Genomic DNA, 21,389 nt, shown 5'->3' on the forward strand with positions numbered 1-21,389 from the left:
TTTACAGCTAATACTAATTCTCCTTCTAGTACGTTATTGTTTCTATAGTAACGGCTCATTCACTGAGACTTGTACAGCTGACAGACAGACACACCACATAAACAAACAGAGGTTAAAAATAATTGATATGGTGAAGTTTTCTGTAACTTTTCCAAAAGGAGTTTCCAGTGTCAGAGCTTCGGAACAGTCAGAGCTGAAGCTGTCACTTTTGCTTATTTGTCAGAGCAAGTTGCATTTTTTTTGTCTTTAATTAAGAGAGAGAGAGAGACTGGTGAGGAAAAGACTGTTTATAGCCGATCTCATCTCATTATCTCTAGCTGCTTTATCCTTCTACAGGGTCGCAGGCAAGCTGGAGCCTATCCCAGCTGACTACGGGTGAAAGGCAGGGTACACCCTGGACAAGTCGCCAGGTCATCACAGGGCTGACACATAGACACAGACAACCATTCACACTCACACCTACGGTCAATTTAGAGTCACCAGTTAACCTAACCTGCATGTCTTTGCACTGTGGGGGGAAACCGGAGCACCCGGAGGAAACCCACGCGGACATGGGGAGAACATGCAAACTCCACACAGAAAGGCCCTCGCCAGCCCCGGGGCTCGAACCTGGACCTTCTTGCTGTGAGGCGACAGCGCTAACCACTACACCACCGTGCCACCCCTGTTTATAGCTGATACACCATTAAATGTAACTACATATAAACAAATAAAAAGTTGTTATTGACATATCATTATTTAATAATTGACAAAATTGGAATAAAAGGAATAAAACGTGCTGTTTATACGAGAACAATAAACTCCAGGGTGAGAACAGTAACTCTGCATCATCACACCATGCTTTTGTTGATTGTTTTCCTTTAACAACCAAGTGATTCATTTCTTCCATATAACCAACAAAACGTGCTGCAAATCAATTCAACTGAAATTCTAAAAATACAATTTTTACAATACAAATTTTATTTATTTATTTTTTTCTTTTTGATCATTTGTCTTTTAATACTGACTCTGTACAGCACTTTGGTCAGTGTATGCTGTGTTTAAATGTGCTTTACAAATTAAACTTACTTACTTACTTACTTACTTACTTACTTACTTACTTACTTACTTACAATTGACGCATTTCCTGGGAATTAGCTGATTAGCTCCAATCCAAAGTTTTCTTCACTTTATGAAATGGATTTATGTTTTGGTGTCATCTAGCTGGCTCCATTCTGAACAAAATGGACCCCAGCGCCAACCCGTGTGATGATTTCTACCAGTACGCGTGTGGAGGCTGGCTCAGAGAAAACCCCATCCCAGAAGATTCCTCCAGCTATGGGATCTATCCCTGGCTCCGGCACAACGTGGACCTCAAACTCAAAGGTACGTGATGAAGGTGTGTTTCAGGTTGAATATTTTCTAGCAGGAAGCTGATGATTTGTGTCGGGTTTTTATCGTAGAGCTGCTGGAACAGCCCACTGCGGACGGAGACATCGAGGCAGTGAAGAAGGCAAAGATGTTGTACCGCTCCTGTATGAACGAGAGTGAGTTCCAGAACAAATCTGCGGCGTTAATGTCTCATCTCATCTCATCTCATCTCATCTCATTATCTCTAGCCGCTTTATCCTGTTCTACAGGGTCGCAGGCAAGCTGGAGCCTATCCCAGCTGACTACGGGCGAAAGGCGGGGTACACCCTGGACAAGTCGCCAGGTCATCACAGGGCTGACACATAGACACAGACAACCATTCACACTCACATTCACACCTACGGTCAATTTAGAGTCACCAGTTAACCTAACCTGCATGTCTTTGGACTGTGGGGGAAACCGGAGCACCCGGAGGAAACCCACGCGGACACGGGGAGAACATGCAAACTCCACACAGAAAGGCCCTCGCCGGCCACGGGGCTCAAACCCGGACCTTCTTGCTGTGAGGCGACAGCGCTAACCACTACACCACCGTGCCGCCCGGCGTTAATGTAAATATAAATATATAAATTTATAGATGTATCAGTAGAACCAAAGAGAGACATGTGGGTGGAGCTAAGCAGTCCAGATCACTGATTATTCAAATGCAGTTCTCATAAAATCTTCACTTGAGTAAAAAAAAAAATGCTAGCTAGAAAGAATAATATTTATACCAAACCATAAACTATTGGCGTGTACATTAGTTTGATAAAGTAGCTAATTAGCTAAACATTCACTCCTTAGCACTCAAGCATTATTTTAGGAATATCACATGCAAGGGAGTGATGATGTAGTACATCTACGCTAGTATCAGCACAGCTACGATTCAGTCGTTGCTAATTCCAGCTTGAGTGTGATATCACTTTAGAAATTAATATCGATAACATGATATTTTGGACACAATGTGATCAAATGTTCTGTTCCTTTTTGCTCTATGAACAGAAACAGATCCCAAAGAAGCCACACTCACTTTATAGCACATCGGCTAGCTGGTTAGCTTGTGCACATTGAGTTGTACATTCCTGTTAAAGATGCTTCCAGTAAAATTGGCATCCTTTCATCTGACGAGTTTTCATATTTTAAGTCAAAAGTTATTCCTGAAAAGTATTGTTTATCATTTCTGCTAATGATGTTCCTAACACTACAGTAAATAGTAAATAGGAAGTGGAATTTTATGTGCATGACATGGACAAGCAGAGTGGTACCTGGTTATTTAGCACAAAAGTCTTTTAGCACAAGTTCTAAAGTCTCTTAGCACAACTCTGGATTATGGTCACAATAATCGAAAAAAATACTCATCTTGATGTAGGAAGGGGTTTATTATAATTGCTTAGGGACTGGAAGCTGGCATTTCTGCTGCCAATTTTTTGGTGTCTTTGAATATTTGTAGTTAAAGGAAATACGCAGAACCTTTATTTTTAAATAAATTTCTGAGTGGATAGTATCTCCATCCTTGACTCTTGTATGCTGCATAAATGGGAATAAAAATTATATATTTTTGAGAGTGACCACAAAGTTGGCATTCGAGCTGCCCCACTGAGCCAGCCAGCCCTGAGTGCGTGACATCACAGCGGGAACCGGTTTTAAGGCCGAGGCCTTTGACAGCTACAGACCAAAGTCATATAAATAAAAATTTATGGTGAAAGTAAGAAATACCGTTACCGACTTGCTCAACTAAGACTGATTTGACTTCATTGATTGTGGGTTGACTCTCATTAAAACAGGATAGGTGTTATAACTTATGCAACATACATGTACATGCATGCATTTTCACTGATAAAATGTAAAAGGCTAATTAAATAATCCTGATGAACTGAGACAATCACATTCTGAAGCAAATTAAATAATCTTATACCGGTAACTTAAACACACAATACAAGTTACATGTATTAATCTAAATGCAGGTAAACAACGTGTTGTTTTTGTTGTTTTCTATCCAAATGAGAGTCGGAGCTTACCCGTCTGTGTTCCCGCTTCTTGAAGGCCAATCTTGTGGCCGATTGTTTTGAAACAATCTGACTTTCAGTTTTTCATTCAGTTCTCCATTCAGTCGCTTCTTCCACGTAAGGGCGAGATGGCAGCAATATCTAGCGGAGAAATCAGACAGCTGGTCCACTCATTCTCCATTTTCTCTATACTGAGTACTGCTCGGCTCAGGCAATTACTAAAACCTGGGACGGAATGGGACGTCACCGGTTTTAGCAACAACCGTGGGGAGGTCACTGCCCGAGCAATATGTCATGTCCCGTTCCGTCCCGGGTTTTACCATCAACCCTTGGCTCACACTCTGGGAGAACTGGTGCAACTGAACTTACTTTCCTTTAAAAAATAAAATAAAATAAATACTTTCCTTTTCTTGTAGCTTTATTTAATTGTTGGTACTGCACCCTCTTTCAATACAGGCTTATAGCCAACGCTCCTCAATAGATCAGAGGTTTCGTACAAGTCTTCAGTAAAATGTGCAGAGCAGAGGAGAGACCACTTCATAGGCGCCCAATGTGCCCATGAACTTCTCACAAAATGCGTCCAAATCTGTGCAGTTTGAACATTCTTGGGCCATGAGTGCAACATAAATCCACCTTCTGTCGTGTTGCTGCACCGACCAGCAACACATCTACGTGGCATGGTGATAAATTAGCTCAAAATGGAGGATCGGAGTTGCAGTCAGCTCTGTGTTTTAGTATAGCGGAAATGGCAATGAGACCAATAGACTGCCTGCTGTGATGTTATGGACGTCAAGGTCATTCACTCAGACCGCTACCTATATGAATCATTTTAATCGTAAAAATTACTATATTAGATTTATTATTAACGCTTAAAACTATTCCTGTGCCATTCTTGAGGTCTCAAGGCATTTATAAACGAAAGTGAGGCTATGGTTCTGCGTATCTCCTTTAAGCCATAACAAACCTTGAATTGAACCTTCATAGATAACTTCAGTCACTTCTGATCATATCACAAATTCAACTGACTGTCAATAATTACGCGTTTGCTGAATTAATTAACCAGGGGATTATGTCTCTTGCCCTGCTTGACAACGTGTGTTTTGCCAACTAAAAGTGGAATCTATTCCTAAAAACTTACTCAAATTATTAAAAGTTCATTTGATATCACATATTACTGTTTTCATATGTATTTGACTAATACAGCTACAAAGTCTTTAACCAAAAAAAAGACCAATTTCAATGAGAAAAATGAGAATCATGTCTCCGAAATAACAATGGGATAGCTGGCAAAAAATTTCACTTCTCTAATCCTATTGTTTTCTTTTACTTGAGCACTCAGTGAACAGAAATGGATGTATATACTATCATATCCACCGTAGTGTGGAAATGCATCTACAGCCATGGTCAACGCATATGCAAGCGGAATGGGGAAATACAATCGCTCATTTTCAATCGGAATCTTGGCAACTTTCATAAAAAAATCCATCAAACATCTTTAAACATGATCAGTAAGTATTCATAATAAAGAATAAGTGTTCTTGGATCTTGTCCTAAAGAACTTAGAGTTGTGTTAAAAGACTTTGGATTTGTGCTAAAAGATTTTTGTGCTAAATAACCGTAAATCAGCAGAGTGATACACACATGGGAACATCCCAGTGATGTTATGTGAAAGATCAGGTCTGTTGGAATGCAGCTTGACCAATCAGCTCACAGGACCGGAACTAAGTGCTGTATAGTAAATCTTAAACAGCAGACCGAATCGTTGCTTTGTCAGAGTTAGCGTGTTCTTGTCCTTATGAACGATTGCTTAGTGAACTCGCAAGTTAATGCAGGATCGGGAATGAGGAATTAATTTTTGCTCAAGTACATTTTTGAAAAAGATTCTGACACAGTGCCGGAATTTTAACTTAAATATTCTCTGTACTGTTTCCACCCTGCTGATAAGAGTTTGGACCCATTTGTAAAAGGGCTTTTAAAGGTTTCTGTGTCATTCTGAAGAGAGAAGTCCTCTGTTCTTCATTGGAATGTGGAGTATTTCCTCAAAGGAAAAACAAAACAATGATCGCTTTAGGGTGTGAGGATGAAACGCTGTTACACATCCCTTTGGATACAGATATCCACCTGATTAACATGTCAGTTAATTCATGAAACTTACTAAAGATCATCAAATGAAAGCAGGTTCTGCTGAAGAAATGAAATGTAAATCTAATGTCATGTGTTTTATTTAAACTCGTCTGGGCTCGTCTAAGCTGCCATCGAGATGGTGGACTCCAAGCCGCTGCTGAAGGAGCTGAAGAAGCGTGAGTTCCGCTGGCCCGTCCTGGGTGACACTCTGGGATCTGACATACAGTGGGATGTGAGAAAGTTTGACCTGCTCCAGACACTGGCTCAGATCCGCACTCAGTACAGCAAATCCGTCCTGCTGCGTCTCTACGTCTCTCCTGATGACAAGAACTCTCAGGTGTTCATCATCAAGGTGAGGCCAAGGAACCAACCAGGAACCCACACTGCACACATTCTGCAAAGGACCTCAAAGAGTTCTTCAGTTTGTTTGGGGGCAAAAGGATTAAAGTTACAAATCAAGAACCATTTAAAAAAAAATTATAGAATGTAGGATATAAAAACTTCACTTTGGAGACAGGGCTTATCTTTCTTTCTTTCTTTCTTTCTTTCTTTCTTTCTTTCTTTCTTTCTTTCTTTCTTTCTTTTTGTATTTGCAGTAGAAGGGTGCTCTGTAACTTTTCTTATTATTTTATTTTAACTTCTTAGCTATTTAAAAATTTTTGAATGATGACTGTCAGGATGCATGCACTTACAGATGTATGTGCAGGGGAAACCGGGGAATGCAGACTGGCAAACAAATCCAAAACGCTTGACAAAATCGAGTCGAGGGACAGGCAGGGGTCAGTCGATCGGCAGACAGAGTAATAAAGGCTAGACTAAAGAGTAGCAAGAATGAGACAATAATGAGGGTTGAGAGCATAATAAGGTAGGCAGAATAACAAGGCTTGGTATGACAGGTAAGACACTGAACGATACTTCGCATCGAGTGAGTGTGGGAGAGGTGCTTATAGAGTGTGGGCTGATTAAGCAGGAAATGAGTGACGTGTAATTAATAGATAGGCAATAGAGGGTGCTGTGGTTCTTGGGTGTTGTAGTTCAGATCGGCCAGTTTGTAGTCTGACTGGAAGTGGCACTCTCTATCGCGTTACTGACAGAAACCCCCTTGAGGAGCTCCCTCCAGGAGCTACATTCTTCCTAGGATGCCCCCTCCTTCTGGGTGCGGGCTTGTCAGGGTGTTGGTTGTGAAATTCTTGAGTAAGGAGAGGGTCTAGAATGTCCTTAGCTCCCACCCAGCTTCATTCCTCTGGTCCATAGCCCTCCCAATCTACCAGGTACTCTAGCTGACCTCTTCTACTACATCTAGAGTCTAGGATCCGATGTATCTGGTAATTTAGGTTCTCCTTCTGGGCCAGGAGACAGGTAGTCGGGGGTGGGAATATTCTCAGACAGGGGACCATGGATGGAGGGTTTGAGGCAGAAGACATGGAAGATGGGTGACAGACAACTGTGAGGTGGGAGCTCAAGTCTATAGGAAACCTCATTGATGCTCCAGAGCACCTTGTACAGTCCAATGTAGCCTGTAATTTTCAGCATGTGTTGGGTTCCCTAAGATCCCTGGTGGACACCCATACCTGATCACCAGGAGAGTACTCGGGGTTGTTGATCCTGTGCTTATCGGCATATTCCTTGTGCTTGGCATTAATTCACATGATGCGTTGGTGAACTTCCTCCCAAATTGACTGGCTATGGGTGAACCACTCTTCCACAGCCTGTACCCATGCTGGAGAGTCGTCCCAAGGAAACAGGGGAGGTTGGTAGCCGAGCATACACTGGAAGGGTGTAAGTTGTGTGGTTGAGTGCTTGAGAGGGTTTTGCGTGTATTCGGCCCATGGGATGAATAGGGCCCAGTACCCTTGGTTTCATATGCAGAAGATTCTGAGGAAGCGTCTTGTTTCTTGGTTGGCTCTCTCTACCTGGCCATTTGACTGGGGATGAGATCCTGAAGTGAAGCTCACTGAGACCCCTAGCTGCTCTATGAAGCTGGCCCACAGACAAGAGATGAATTGAGGGCCACAGTCACTGACTATGTCTTCTGGGATGCCAAAGTATCAGAACACATGCTGGAACAATAATTCGGTGGTCTGAAATGCTGTGGGTAGGCCAGATAATGGGATGAGTCTCAGCACCTTGGAGAAGTGGTCAATGATGACCAAAACTGTGGAGTTGTCTTGGGATGTCAGCAGGTTAGTGATGAAGTCAGTTGCCAGTTGGGACCATGGTCTCTGAGGCACAGGAAGAGGGCATAGTTTGCCAGCTGGAGGAGTTCAAGGGACCTTGGCTTGAGTGCATGAAGAGATTAAATGAATTATCTCAGTCAGCATGTTCTCCCACCAGTACTTGTTTCACAGCAGTTGGTGGGTGCAATGGCTGCTGGGATGACCAGTGGCAGGAGAAGTGTGTGCCCATGTGATGAGCCTGCTGCTGAGATGATTAGGGATGTACAGGCAGCCCAGTGGGCAGTTGACTGAAGGAATCTGTGGTTGTGAGTCTCTTATCTCCTTGTCGAGGTCCCAAGTGATTGCCTGGACGAAGCATTCAGGTATCAAGATGGGATGAGGTTCTGGGTCATGAAGATATGGGCTGAAGATGCATGACAGGGCATCAGCCTTGGTGTTTTTGGTGCCAGGATGATAGGATATTGTGAAGTTGAAATGGGTGAAGAACAGTGCCCATCGGGCTTGGCGTGTGTTCAGTCTCTTTGCCTTCTTGAGATACTTGAGGTTTTTATGTTCAGTAAAAATGACAAAGGGGTGTGTGGCCTCCTCCTACCAGTGCCTCCATCAAGGCAAGCTTGATGACCAGTAGCTTTTGTTTCCTGATGTCATAGTTTCTCTCTGCTGGAGTGAGCTTTTTGGAGAAGAACACTACTGGGTGGAGCTTGGGCCTTTCGCCGAAGTGCTGGGAGAGAACCCCTCCTACGCCAATCTTGGAGGCGTCCACTTTGACCATGAAGGATAGCAGCTGTGGTGAAAACTGTTTTGAGCCTGTTGAAGGCCTCTTCAGCTGTGGGGTTCCAGTGGAGGCATTTGGATCCCTTCTTCAGGAGGGAGGTCAGGGGCACCGTGAAGGTGTTGAACCCTCTAATGAAATGACAATAAAAGTTTGTGAAGCCAAGGAAACGTTGGACCTCCTTCACCAAGGTGGGTACGGGCCAGGATGTGACTGCAGTTACCTTGGATGGGTCCATGCTGACCCCTTCAGCACTGATGATGTACCCCAGGAAGGAGATCTTATGCATGTGAAATTCACACTTCTCGGCCTTGACATAGAGATGGTTCTTAGACAGGCGCTTGAGTACTGATCGAGCATGGTTAAGATGATTCTCTTCATCAGGGGAGTAGATCAGGATGTCATTGATGCAAGCTATGACATACCTCTCCAGCATGTCTCGCAGCACGTCATTAATGAGGCACTGGAACACACTTGGCGCTGAAGAGAGACCATAAGGCATGACCCGGTACTCAAAATGGCCAGCGCTGGTACTGAAGATGGTCTTCCATTCGTTGCCCTCGTGGATGCAGACCAGGTTGTAGGCACTATGTACATCAAGCTTTGAGAAGATCGTGGTGCTGTGGAGCTGTTCCAATGTGGAGGGCACAAGTGAAAGTGGATACGGGTATTTCACTGATATCTGATTGAGTCTTCAAAAGTCTATACATGGACGAAGTCCACCCCCTCTCTTCTCCACGATAAAGAATCCTGCTGACGCTGGTGAAGTGGACAGGCATATGTACCCCTGCTTGAGGGCCTCTTGTATGTACTCTTCCATAGCAACTTTTTTGTTCTCAGACAAGAGGGTAAATGTGGCTGTGTGGGGGGAGAAGTACCTAGCAGGAGGTCGATGGCATGATCATTGGGACGATGTGGGGGTAGGCCACATGCTTTGCCCTTGCTGAAGACCTTCCCTAGGTCCAGGTAGCACGTGGGGATCCCTTCCAGGGAGTCAGGGTGAGGACTCTCTACAGAGGTGGAGGAAAGATTTAACTAAGGACGTCAGAGGCAGTTCTGGAAACATGTCGGGGACCACTGGAGAATCATTTTGTTTTGCCAGAAAATGAGTGGGTAATGAAGCTGTAGCCATGGATAGCTCAGGATGATGTCATGATGCTTGGTAGCTGTGATGAGGAGTAAGATTTGTTCAGAGTGAAGAGCTCTCACCTGAATATGCACAGGAGTGGTCTGGGAGGTGATGAGGGCCTCCCCTATGGGGCCTCCATTGATGGACCGGATGCTGAGTGGGCTCTGCAGCGAGTTTGTGGGGAGATTGAACCTCTGGATGACTGAGCTGGTGATGAAGTTTCCCTCTGCCTCGAGTCGATAAATGCAGATAGCACGTGGATAGAGGAAGACAGTTTCAGTAATACCGGAAGCTTGAAAGATCGAGCTCTTAGTGATCTCATGGGACTCACCAAATCAGCCTTGGTCTCCTCAGAGCTGGTGCGTGGCAGGCGGACTGGACACTGGATGATAGGGTGACTGGAGCTCCTGCAATAGAAGCACAAGCTCTCCTTCTTTCTCCAATCTCGTTCGGATCATTTCAAGTGAGCATGAGAAACTTCCATGGGAGTGGAAGAATCAGAGGTCATGGCAGGCTTGGCTTCCTCCCAGAGGGATGGGCGGCTCGATAGCAGATGGTCTAGCTGAATGGTGAGATCAATGAGAGCATCCAGACTGAGATGTTCATCGCAGCATGCTAGTTCACTCAATACTGAGGGGTGAAGTCCCTGGCAAAACACCACCTTTAACGCTGGCTCATTCCATCCGCTTGCGGCTGCAAGAGTCCGGAAATCTAGAGTATAATTGGCAACTCTCCTTGAACCTTGGCTGATGATGAGTAGGCTCTCGCTGACTTCAATTCCCTCTGGTTCATGATCGAACACACACTTGAAGAATTCTGGAAAGCTGTCATAGGAGGTGGTGTGTTTGCCTCCGCTCCTCCACACTGCGCTGACCCATTGTACTGCTTTGCCGGTTAAAAGCAAAAGAAATCCAGCAATCTTGCATTCATCCAAGATGTGTGGGAGTGAGGAGAAGTACATGGAGCACTGAAGCAGAAACCCCTTGCAGCTGAGTGCATCCCCAGCGTACTTCTTGGGGCGTGGGAGTGTGGGGAGGAGCTTCGGGGTGCGTTAGGAGGGCCTGTGGCATCATAGCAGTAAGCTGAGCCTTCTTGGTGTTGAGGTTGGCGAGCACCTGCTGATGTTCTTCTAACAGGCGCCCTTGAGTGATCAATGCAGTCTGCCGCGCCTCCTCTGCTGCATCCATATGCGGCGAAATATCCTGTCAGGATGCAGGCACTTATGGATGTATGTGCAGGGGAGAGTGGGGAACGCAGACTGGCAAACATATCCAGAACGCTAGATAAAATCGAAGTTGAGGGACAGGCAGGGATCGATCGATCGGCAGACAGAGTAATAAGGGCTCGACTAAAGAGTAATGAGAACGAGACAATAATGAGGGTCAAGAACACGATAAGGCAAACAGAATAACAAGGCTTGGTATGACAGGTAAGACACTGAACGATACTTTGCATAGAGTGAGTGTGGGAGATGTGTTTATATAGCGTGGGCTGATTAACCAGGAAATGAGTGACAGGTGTAATTAATAGACAGGCGATAGAGGGCGCTGCGGTTCTTGGGTGTTGTAGTTCAGATTGGCTATGTTTGTCGTCTGACTGGAAGTGGCGTTCTCTGTCGCATTACTGAAAATGACCCTTTAATGAGCCATAATTCATTTTGAATAAACATTAATTTTAATAGCATGTTTGTAAACCAGTAATAAATTAAATGTAGCATTTTATTAAACACTTCATGGTATATTTTTATAACATGTTAATGAAGTTTATAGAAAATTACCACAAACCAACAAATACCTGATATTGTTTAATCAATCAATCAATCAATCAATCAATCAATCAATCAATCAATCAATCAGTTAACTAATTAATTAATTACTACATCATGCTTTTGCTACTTGTTCAGTTCATCTTAGTGAAGAATGACATCACTGAGTTTGATTAATTTCTCTAAATTGTCATCAGGTTATTTGTACAGCGCTTTTAACAACAGACATTGTCCCAAAGCAGCTTTACAGAAAATTAAAGACTTTAAGCATGAGCTAATTTTAAATTGTGTGTTTGTATTCTTGACCAGGGACCATAGACAATTTGTGAGTGTATGTTTATTATTTTTATATCTTTTTATTTTTTTCTTTCTTGTATTTTATTATTATTTTCTCTTCTCTCAGCTGGACCAGGCATCCTTGGCTTTATCCAGAGATGATTACATCACCAACAGCGCTGAGGCACAAACAGTGAGTCTTACACACACACACACATACACACACACACACACACACACACACACACACACACACACACACACTCTGTGTTCTCTCTGATTAGAATCGAGAGGCTCTCCTGAAGCTCATGGTGGACGTGGCCGTCATGCTGGGAGCCAGTGAGCAGGCAGCTGAGACTCAGATGAAAGCAACGCTCGACTTTGAGATGAAAGTCGCTCAGGTGAAAAGATTCCTGTGGTTTTCTTTTGTTTAACTTATAAAATAATCAAGTAGTTAGGCTCCAGCTTGCCTGCGACCCTGTAGAACAGGATAAAGCGGCTAGAGATAATGAGATGAGATGAGATAATCAAATAGTGACATGTCTTTAAGAGACTTTTTGGTTTGATAATTTCCTGTTTGTGTGTGTGTGTGTGTGTGTGTGTTTAGATCATGATTTCTTATGAGAACCGCACCAGTGAGAACATGTACAACAGATACAGCCTGTCTAAACTACAGCGCACTATCCCTGAGGTAACACACACAGACACATACACAGCATGTCCCTATTGTTCATAAGTGTCTGAACACTTTATAATATATTTAATGTTGTTACTATTTATAATAAAATTATTACATTATTATAAGCATAAATATAATAATAATAATAATAATAATAATAATAATAATAATAATAATAAATGTAAATGGATGCTACCTATTATTATTATTATAGCAATACAGTTACAGTAATAATAATATTGAATTGTGAATTTATTTAGTAAATAATTTGCATTTATTTTATTATTTAATTAATTTATTCTGTCTCTCTCTCTCAGTTTAACTGGTTGACGTTTGTTCGAGCAGCGATCGACTCTAAACTCCATCCAGATCTTTCCATCTCGTCCTCGGAGCAGGTGATCGTTCGAGCTCCTCAGTATTTGAAGGATCTTTTCCGGCTGGTTAATGTGACAGAGAGCAGGTACACGAACTCAGAAAGCAGACACACAAATCACACATCCATGAGGCGATAAAAGCTGTTGTCTGTTTCTCTGTGTGATAAAATAAAGTCATGTCTTTATCCCCTCCTGAGCGTCTCTGTGTTCTGGAGCAGATGTGATGAGTAAATCTCCTGATCTGTAATGTGTTCATCTCGTCTCCGCTGTGCTTCAGGACGGTGGCGAATTACGTGGTGTGGAGGTCCATCCTGTCCCGAGTCACCACGCTGAGCCGACGTTTCCTCTACAGATACCTTGATTTCGCTCGAGTGAGAAGAACAGCACACACATACACACGCCTACACACCTCATTGTCCTGATTCACAACCCTTCATCACACATGAACGGTCCTCAGCTCTCACTAATCACATAATGAGATTTTTTTAATTTATGTTTTTATGAAATTTGAAGTGTGATAGAGGTGCAACTTTAATAATAATAATGTAATTTGAATATTCAAATGTTTTATATGTATAAAAGTTTTCCTGTGAACATCTAGCAGACTGGACAAATTTATTCTACATTTAAACCATCCATTAATTATATTACAGAACATCACAGAATTTATTTTGCACAATAGTAACAAAACATACAAATTATTTCTCATTGAATAAATTTAGCTGTCATAAATAAAATATATATATATATATATATATATATATATATATATATATATATATATATATATATATATATATATATGCACTTTACAGAGATAAAACACATCTGCTTCATATGTTAGCGTGTAATGCTTTAAATAGTTGAAGTATTCCTGAATTAATATTTATTTAATTTTATTTGAAAAAATGCAGTATATACTGTATGTATACAATAATATATATTTACTTATGTCATACTGTGATCTTTTATACACCATTCCACTTCCAGGAGAAAGTTCACATTGATGCAAATATAAAAAAAATATCATCAGAGTGAGGTTTTTGTCTCCAGGTGACGACAGGAACTACGTCTCTGATGCCTCGATGGGACAAGTGTGTTAATTACGTGGAGAGCACATTAATGTATGCCACTGGACGCCTGTTTGTTGATAAGCATTTTCAGGAAGATAAGAAACATATGGTAACACTTACACACACACACACACACACACACACACACACACACACACACACCATATTTTCTTCACATCCTCCTTAGATCAGGTCTTATTTTTATTTTTGTAGATAAATTAAAAATATATACCTACTTTTTCTTTTTTCCCATTCAGTAGAATATGGGGGTACAAACTTATGGTACAAACTTCATAATATCAAGTTATTAATAACAATATGAATTCGTGTTTTGTCTCCATCTAGTGGTCAATGTTTGGGATTACACTAAGTACACAGATTGCATTATGTTCAAAGCTGATACTAGTTTGTGTGTGTGTGTGTGTGTGTAGATGGAGGAACTGATTGATGGCATCCGCTGGGCATTTATTGACATGCTGGAGAAAGAAAATGACTGGATGGACACAGAAACCAAGATGAAGGCCATTGAGAAGGTGTGTGTGTTATATGAATATCATCTCATCTCATCTCTCATTATCTCTAGCCGTTTTATCCTTCTACAGGGTCGCAGGCGAGCTGGAGCCTATCCCAGCTGACTACGGGCGAAAGGCGGGGTACACCCTGGACAAGTCGCCAGGTCATCACAGGGCTGACACATAGACACAGGCAACCATTCACACTCACATCTACGGTCAATTTAGAGTCACCAGTTAACCTAACCTGCATGTCTTTGGACTGTGGGGGAAACCGGAGCACCCGGAGGAAACCCACGCGGACACGGGGAGAACATGCAAACTCCACACAGAAAGGCCCTCGCCGGCCCCGGGGCTCGAACCCAGGACCTTCTTGCTGTGAGGCGACAGCGCTAACCACTACGCCACCGTGCCGCCCTATATGAATATCATTAGATGTGAAAATAAATCAATGATGAAAAAATTTTTCATGTTTGAAAAATTAAACCACATGTGGAAAAATGCCTTGTGAAAAAAAGAATATGGGGAAAATCTCATTTAAAAATCATAGTAAAGTGAAAATAAATGAATCTTGGGAGGAAAAAGTGAAAATTTAATCCGCATCTCCTACGTTTTACAAGTTCACATGAAAATAATTATCCATATGAAAAAATATGTGGAAAAACATGCGCATTGCATATTAAAAATGAACATAAAAATAAATAATGAAAAAATGACATCTGGAAAAAAATCATGTAAAAATAATATTTTTAAAAATCATGGAAAAAATCACATATGAAAAACCCCACATATTAAATTAATAACGTGGAAAAAATAATTTAAAAAATATATTTGAAACGTATAAAAATGTGATTGTGATTATTCATGTGTGACATTTGTGTAATTTTTCTGTAAAGTATGAACTTGGAATTTTCTTTCTTTTTTTGATTGATTGATTGACTGACTGACTGACTGACTGACTTTGCTTCGTATCTTTCTGCACGCCCCTGAGACGTTTACTTTGTCCCTGCAGTATCTTACTGCTGATGTTTTGTCAATCAGATTTCTCACATGGTAAAAGTGCGTCTATGTGTCACATCTCTTTCGCTCCTCAGGCCCATGCCGTTCTGCCTAAAGTGGGTTATCCAGAATTCATCTTGAACAACACCTACATCAACGAGGACATCCGACAGGTAACTGCATTTCCTTCAGCAGTTCTGATTTTCTTTCCCTGGACGTGTCACATGACATCTGCAGCTGTGCTCCTGACTCTGGTCTCTCCTTCCTGTGCAGTTATCGTTTTTGGAGAAGGATTATTTTGGGAATGTGATGCAGACATTGCGTTTCATCTCGCAGTCAGACATCGGCTGGCTCAGAACTACTGTTCCACGCACAGAGTGGGTTCTCTGATGATAATCTGAGTCGGAAATATTCGTTAAATGTTTGAAAAAGTTTTAAAAATCTCTCTGCTTGTGGTTCAGGTGGTTCACAAGTCCAACAACTGTGAACGCTTTCTACAGCTCCTCCACCAACCAGATCAGTGAGACACAGAAACACACACTATAATTATATCTAATATTATAGAATGCATCAATAGAATATACTTTACTATAAAATGACTAATATAAAAGTGTATAAAATATTATAATGTGTTTATTCAGGATTTCCAGCAGGAGAACTCCAGAAGCCGTTCTTCTGGGGACTGAACTATCCTCAGTGAGAAAACACACACACAGAGTTCATGCACATTCCTGTTTCATTTTCTGAACGTTGAACATTTGTGTTTGTTCTCCAGATCGTTAAATTACGGAGCGATTGGTGTGATCGTTGGACATGAACTCACACATGCTTTTGATAACAATGGTCAGGTTCTTTAAACTCTTAAAGAAGAGTGTGTGTGATGATGTTTGTTTGTGTGTTTATGTATGTGTGTTTATTTGTTTGTGTTTATCAGGTCGGAAATACGATAAAGACGGGAATCTGAATCAGTGGTGGAGCAACGCTTCAGTCACCAACTTCAACGATAAAACTCAGTGTATAATCAACCAATACAACAACTACTCCTGGAAGGAGGCGGGGCTTAATGTACAGTAACCACAATTCACTTCCTGCTGAATACAGTTTATTTCCTCTGAGACAAACTTTACTTCCTGTTCTCACTGGCTGTGTTCAGCTACTTCACAATTTTCACTTTTTCAATATTTATTGAACAAAAAATAATAAAGACTCGCTGATGCACTTCACATTTAAACATAAAGTCCATCAACATCTTAACATGCTTATTTATTTATTTGTGAAGCATTTAACTTGTGTGTGTATATATATATATATATATATATATATATATATATATATATATATATATATATATATATATATATATATATATATATAATTTACCTCTGATTATCTTCCATTAAAAAGTTGAATGTCCGAAGACATCATTTATATAAAATAATATGTTTCTTTTACATAATTCTGCTGTACTGGTAAACATACACTTCTCTCTGTCCCTGCCCCCCATCCCTGCCCCCCTCTCTCTGTCTCTTCCCCCCTCTCTCTCTCTGTCCCTGACCCGACCCCCGTCCCTGCACCCGCTTCCCCATCCCTGCCTGCACCCCTCCTCTCTCTGTCCTTGCTCCCCCTTCTATCTCTCTCTTTCTCTGCCCCTCCTCTCTTTCTCTCGCCCTCTCTCTCTCTCTCTTTCTCTCTCTCTTTCTCTCTCTCTGTCCCTGCCCCCCTCTCTCTCTGAAAGATAAAACAGTAAAATGCTATGTTGTAGTTTTAAGAAAGTTTCACTCATAAACAGCATGACGTCTTGAGATGTGTATTTTTTCATGTTGACCTTCTCGTGCTCGTTCTCAGGTGAAAGGGAAGAGAACGCTGGCAGAGAACATTGCTGACAATGGAGGAATCCGGGAAGCTTTCAGGGTAAAAATGGAATAATCCATAAAAATACGGAGACCTTCTGGAAATGCATTCAGAGGAAAGGCTGTGAGGTGTGTGTGTGTGTGTGTGTGTGTGTGTGTGTGTGTGTGTGTGTGTGGTAGGCGTACAGGAGGTGGGTGCAGAAGGAAAGGTCAGGGGTCGAGGAGCCGTTATTACCAGGAGTGGGTCTGACCAACAATCAGCTCTTCTTCCTCAGTTACGCTCATGTGAGTGTTTTAGTATCTTATTCCTCTGATGCCACAGCACTCACACTGAGACTGGAAACTCCGTCCATCAGCGTTTACTAAACATCTCCTAACTTTAAAATGCTTCACCATATCAGCAGGTTATTTAATCTGTTTCTCATCACGAGTGTCCCTGTGAATGAGCTGTTACTATGGAAACAAAAACAGATTAGTTGTTATCAAAAGTGTGTGAGAGTTCGTGTCCAACGATCACACTAATCACTCCGTAACTTAACGATCTGGAGAATAAACACAAACATTCAGGTGGGGTTTACATTAGACTGTATCAGTGGATCATCAGATTAACGTTTTTAAAACGATTAGCGTGCACACAGCAACGCCAATACACGATTCGCGTGCACACAGCAATGCCAATACACGGATACGCTCGGCTCCGCAGGCATCCTGCGCTCCAAATCACTCCGCCCTGAACAGCGAGTGCCCTCTGGAGGGTGCGCACTCCGGCCCTGCGCAGCTCACAGAGTGCGCGAGTGAAGCGCACGAGCAGTGATTCGGGACTGAGCCACTGTGTGTGTGTGATCCCAGTGCATATCGGGCATGCGCGTCACTTACCACTTGCAAGTGGAAGGATGACAAGCCTAAACAAGACAATCATAACTACACAATGGGCAGTATTTGCATCAGTATTTGCAGTATTTTCATACTTTTATACTCTTTAATGAAAGGTGATACAAGGCGGAAGTCCGCGCCGTTTTTCAGCAGTCGCGTCACATGACCAACGCCAGCGAATCAGGAAGGTGGATGTCACAGTGACGTTGTCCAATGACGATGCCAGCTAGAGCTCAGCACAGCGTATCCGCGTATTCTAAATGTTTACACAGCACCGGACCAGACACGATCTGGATTGAATACGTGGATCCTGGCGGATTCCCGTTTCCCGGCGTTTCCAGGCGTTTTAATGTAAACGGACAGTGCATCTGCGAAGAAAATGAGACAGATACGGTCTAATGTAAACTTGGCCTCAGTGTTCAGAAAATGAAACAGGAATGTGCATGAAATGTGTGTGTGTGTGTGCGCGCGTGTTTTTTTTTTAGGTTCGTTGTAGCAGTTACAGACCCGAAGCAGCTCGTGATCAGATCCTCAGTGGAGCTCACAGTCCTCCTAAATACAGGTGAGACACAAGAACCTTAAGGGTTCTTCATCTGTCCTTCTGCTGGAACTCTTTCTCAGTAGAACCTTAGGGTAGAGAGTTTCACTCTCAGAAAATATTCCAAGTAGAACCCTTATATGAATCCTTAATGATCCAATAAACCTTTGAAGAACCAAATACCAAGGACCTGGATGATAAATTCCTGTCTGGTTCTAGATATTTAGGAGAAAATAATAAGCAGTAATTTGTTTCCTCAAGGGTTCTTTAAGGGCACATTCCTAAAACTTGGATTTTTTTCCTAACACAAAAACACTGTTGTTGGGTTCTCCACAGAACCTTTAAGATTTTTCCTTTATTAGTGAGCAATAGTGCTGTGCGTAACAACATGAGAAATTGAAGAAGCATGTACTGGGTGTGTACTAGAACAGCTGTCTCCAGATTGGTGTATACACACTCGCATAGAAAAAAAAGGTTTACTCTAGAACCCTTAAGAATTCATTGACTCTCTGGAACCTCCTTTAAAGATCCTACAGTAACACTTAACCTTCAACAGAGTGTTGCTCTACTACAGAAAGTTCCACATAGAACACTTGTAGTAGACTGAGAACCCTCAATCATTAACGATCATTAAAGGTTCTGAACTTCCAGAAAGTTAAGCTTTCTGATCGGACAACACTTTATTCTATGGTTCTAGAAAGAACCTTTCAAGGTTCGTTATAACTAATGAGCTTTAGTTTCCAAAATTAGTTTGGGTTCTCCAAAGCACATTTAAGGAGCAGGGGGACAAACTGAAGAAGTAAATTTTTCCCTAAGAATGTGTTTCCTGATTCTTGGGTTGTGGATGATGGTTGAGAACCCATCAAGATTTTTCCCTATCAGAAATATTTGAGGAAGCATGACCAATCATGTAATCTTGAGAATAGCATCACAAACTTTCTAAAGATTTGGAACCTTTTCTGAAAGGCATTGTAGGGTTCTCCATAGCACCTTTAAAGGTTCTCCAAGGGCACAAACTGAAGAACTTTTTGTCTTCAGATTGGTGAACACATCTGCTTACACTTTGTTCTTTGTGTTCTAAAGGGTCATCGGTGCTATGAGTAATTTCGAGGAGTTCCGAAAGACTTTTAACTGCCCTACAACATCAATCATGAACAGGGGGGCGGAGTCATGCCGGGTGTGGTAGCACTGGAGAGCATAGCAAGTTCTAAGCTCCTGAACATGGACCAAACCTCAACCACTGTGTACTAGCCAGAACCAGACCTCTGTAGACCACTGTATCTCCTGTTCTCATTCACTGGAACCCAAGAACATTTCGAGCATCATGTTCTTCTCCTCATCACCTCCATCTGATCTCTGCTGTATGACAAACTGGAAATCTAAACATGTTTGTGGAACCTGAATGTTCTGTAAATGAGATCCATCCTCCACAGTTCTTTGGTTGTCACTCAGTGAAGTGTGGAACCTTACACCTGAGTGAATCCCTATAGTTCCAAGCAGAACCCTTTAGAAAGGTGTGAACGTTTAAAGAACCATTTTTCTTAATGGATAGTTAAGGTTTTTTAGCTTCTAGCAAAAGGACACGACTTTGTTATAGGGTTCTACATAGAACCTTCCAGGGTTCCTTATATCTAACAAACCATAATACCCAAAATTCATTGGCTAGGGTTCTACTCAGGGGTCTACACAGCACATTTAAGGGTTCCAAGTCAAAAATATTTTAGAACTAGATGTATTTTTCCCTAAGAGCATTCTAATGTAACGTTTAGGAAAAAAGGCTGCAATTTAGAATGATTGAAGAGTCTCTGGATGTTCCTCTGAGGAACCCTTAAAGGTTCTATGTAGAACTTTTACCATAGAGTGTTTTCCTCTCAAAATGAGTTCCAAGAAGAAACATTTTAGAAAGGTTCATTATATATATATTTTTTAAATCTAATTGGATAGTTAAATTTTCTTAGTTTTAAAAAAATGTAGAACCCATAGTGACAGGGGAACACTGTTGTAAGGTTCACTATGTAGAACCTTTTATGGTTCCCAAGAGGAACACCCAAATAATGCTTAAGAAAGTTCTACAGTGCCTTGAAAAGGTTTTCATACCCCTTGAACTTTTTCACATTTTTCCACCTTACAACCACAAACTTAAAAGTTTTTTATTGAGATTTTATGTGATAGACCAACACAGAGTAGCACATAATTGTGAAGTGAAAAGAAAATGATAAATGGTCTTCAAAATTTTAAACAAATAAAAATCTGAAAAATGTGGTGTGCATTAGTATTCAGCCCCCTGTACTCTGATACCTCTAAATACAATCCAGTGCAATCAATTGCCTTCAGAAGTCATCTAATTAGTTAATAGAGTCCTACTGTGTGTAATTTACTCTCAGCATAAATACACTTGTTCTGTGAAGGCCTCAGTGGTTTGTTAGAGAACACTGAAGAACAAACAGCATCATGAAGACCAAAGAACTCACCAGACAGGTCAGGGATAAAGTTCTGGAGAAGTTTAAAGCAGGGTTAGGTTATAAAAAAAATATCCCAAGCTCTGAACATCTCAAGAAGCACTGTTCAATCCATCATTCAAAAATGGAAAAAGTATGGCACAACTGCAAACCTACCAAGACATGGCTGTCCACCTAAACTGACAGAGCGAGCAAGGAGAGCACTGGTCAGAGAAGCAACCAAGAGGCCCATGATCACTCTGGAGGAGCTGCAGAAATCCACAGCTCAGGTGGGAGAATCTGTGCACAGGACAACTATAAGTCGTACACTCCACAAATCTGGCCTTTTTGGAAGAGTGGCAAGAAGAAAGCCATTGTTGAAAGACAGGCATAAGAAGTCCTGTTTGCAGTTTGC

At 41.7% G+C, this 21,389-nt stretch overlaps 1 protein-coding gene across 2 annotated transcripts in view; it reads left to right on the plus strand.

Annotated features, from left to right (window-relative positions):
* phex (phosphate regulating endopeptidase homolog, X-linked) overlaps positions 1-20,665 on the plus strand; it is a 22,599-nt gene extending 1,934 nt beyond the window's left edge. For both annotated transcript variants that reach the window (XM_060900816.1, XM_060900817.1), the window contains 20 exons: positions 1,204-1,365; positions 1,443-1,526; positions 5,645-5,871; positions 11,766-11,831; positions 11,923-12,039; positions 12,246-12,329; positions 12,635-12,777; positions 12,969-13,062; positions 13,745-13,873; positions 14,196-14,297; positions 15,371-15,448; positions 15,549-15,652; positions 15,737-15,795; positions 15,917-15,971; positions 16,051-16,118; positions 16,210-16,340; positions 17,121-17,186; positions 17,306-17,410; positions 18,484-18,560; positions 19,620-20,665. In XM_060900816.1, coding sequence (XP_060756799.1) covers positions 1,204-1,365; positions 1,443-1,526; positions 5,645-5,871; positions 11,766-11,831; positions 11,923-12,039; positions 12,246-12,329; positions 12,635-12,777; positions 12,969-13,062; positions 13,745-13,873; positions 14,196-14,297; positions 15,371-15,448; positions 15,549-15,652; positions 15,737-15,795; positions 15,917-15,971; positions 16,051-16,118; positions 16,210-16,340; positions 17,121-17,186; positions 17,306-17,410; positions 18,484-18,560; positions 19,620-19,722 — 2,054 coding nt within the window. In that variant the 3' untranslated portion in view covers positions 19,723-20,665. The remainder of the gene's footprint in view (positions 1-1,203; positions 1,366-1,442; positions 1,527-5,644; positions 5,872-11,765; positions 11,832-11,922; positions 12,040-12,245; positions 12,330-12,634; positions 12,778-12,968; positions 13,063-13,744; positions 13,874-14,195; positions 14,298-15,370; positions 15,449-15,548; positions 15,653-15,736; positions 15,796-15,916; positions 15,972-16,050; positions 16,119-16,209; positions 16,341-17,120; positions 17,187-17,305; positions 17,411-18,483; positions 18,561-19,619) is intronic.
* The last annotated feature ends 724 nt before the right edge of the window (positions 20,666-21,389 follow it).

This window comes from Neoarius graeffei, chromosome 19, assembly GCF_027579695.1.
Source record: "Neoarius graeffei isolate fNeoGra1 chromosome 19, fNeoGra1.pri, whole genome shotgun sequence".
Classification (NCBI taxonomy): domain Eukaryota; kingdom Metazoa; phylum Chordata; class Actinopteri; order Siluriformes; family Ariidae; genus Neoarius; species Neoarius graeffei.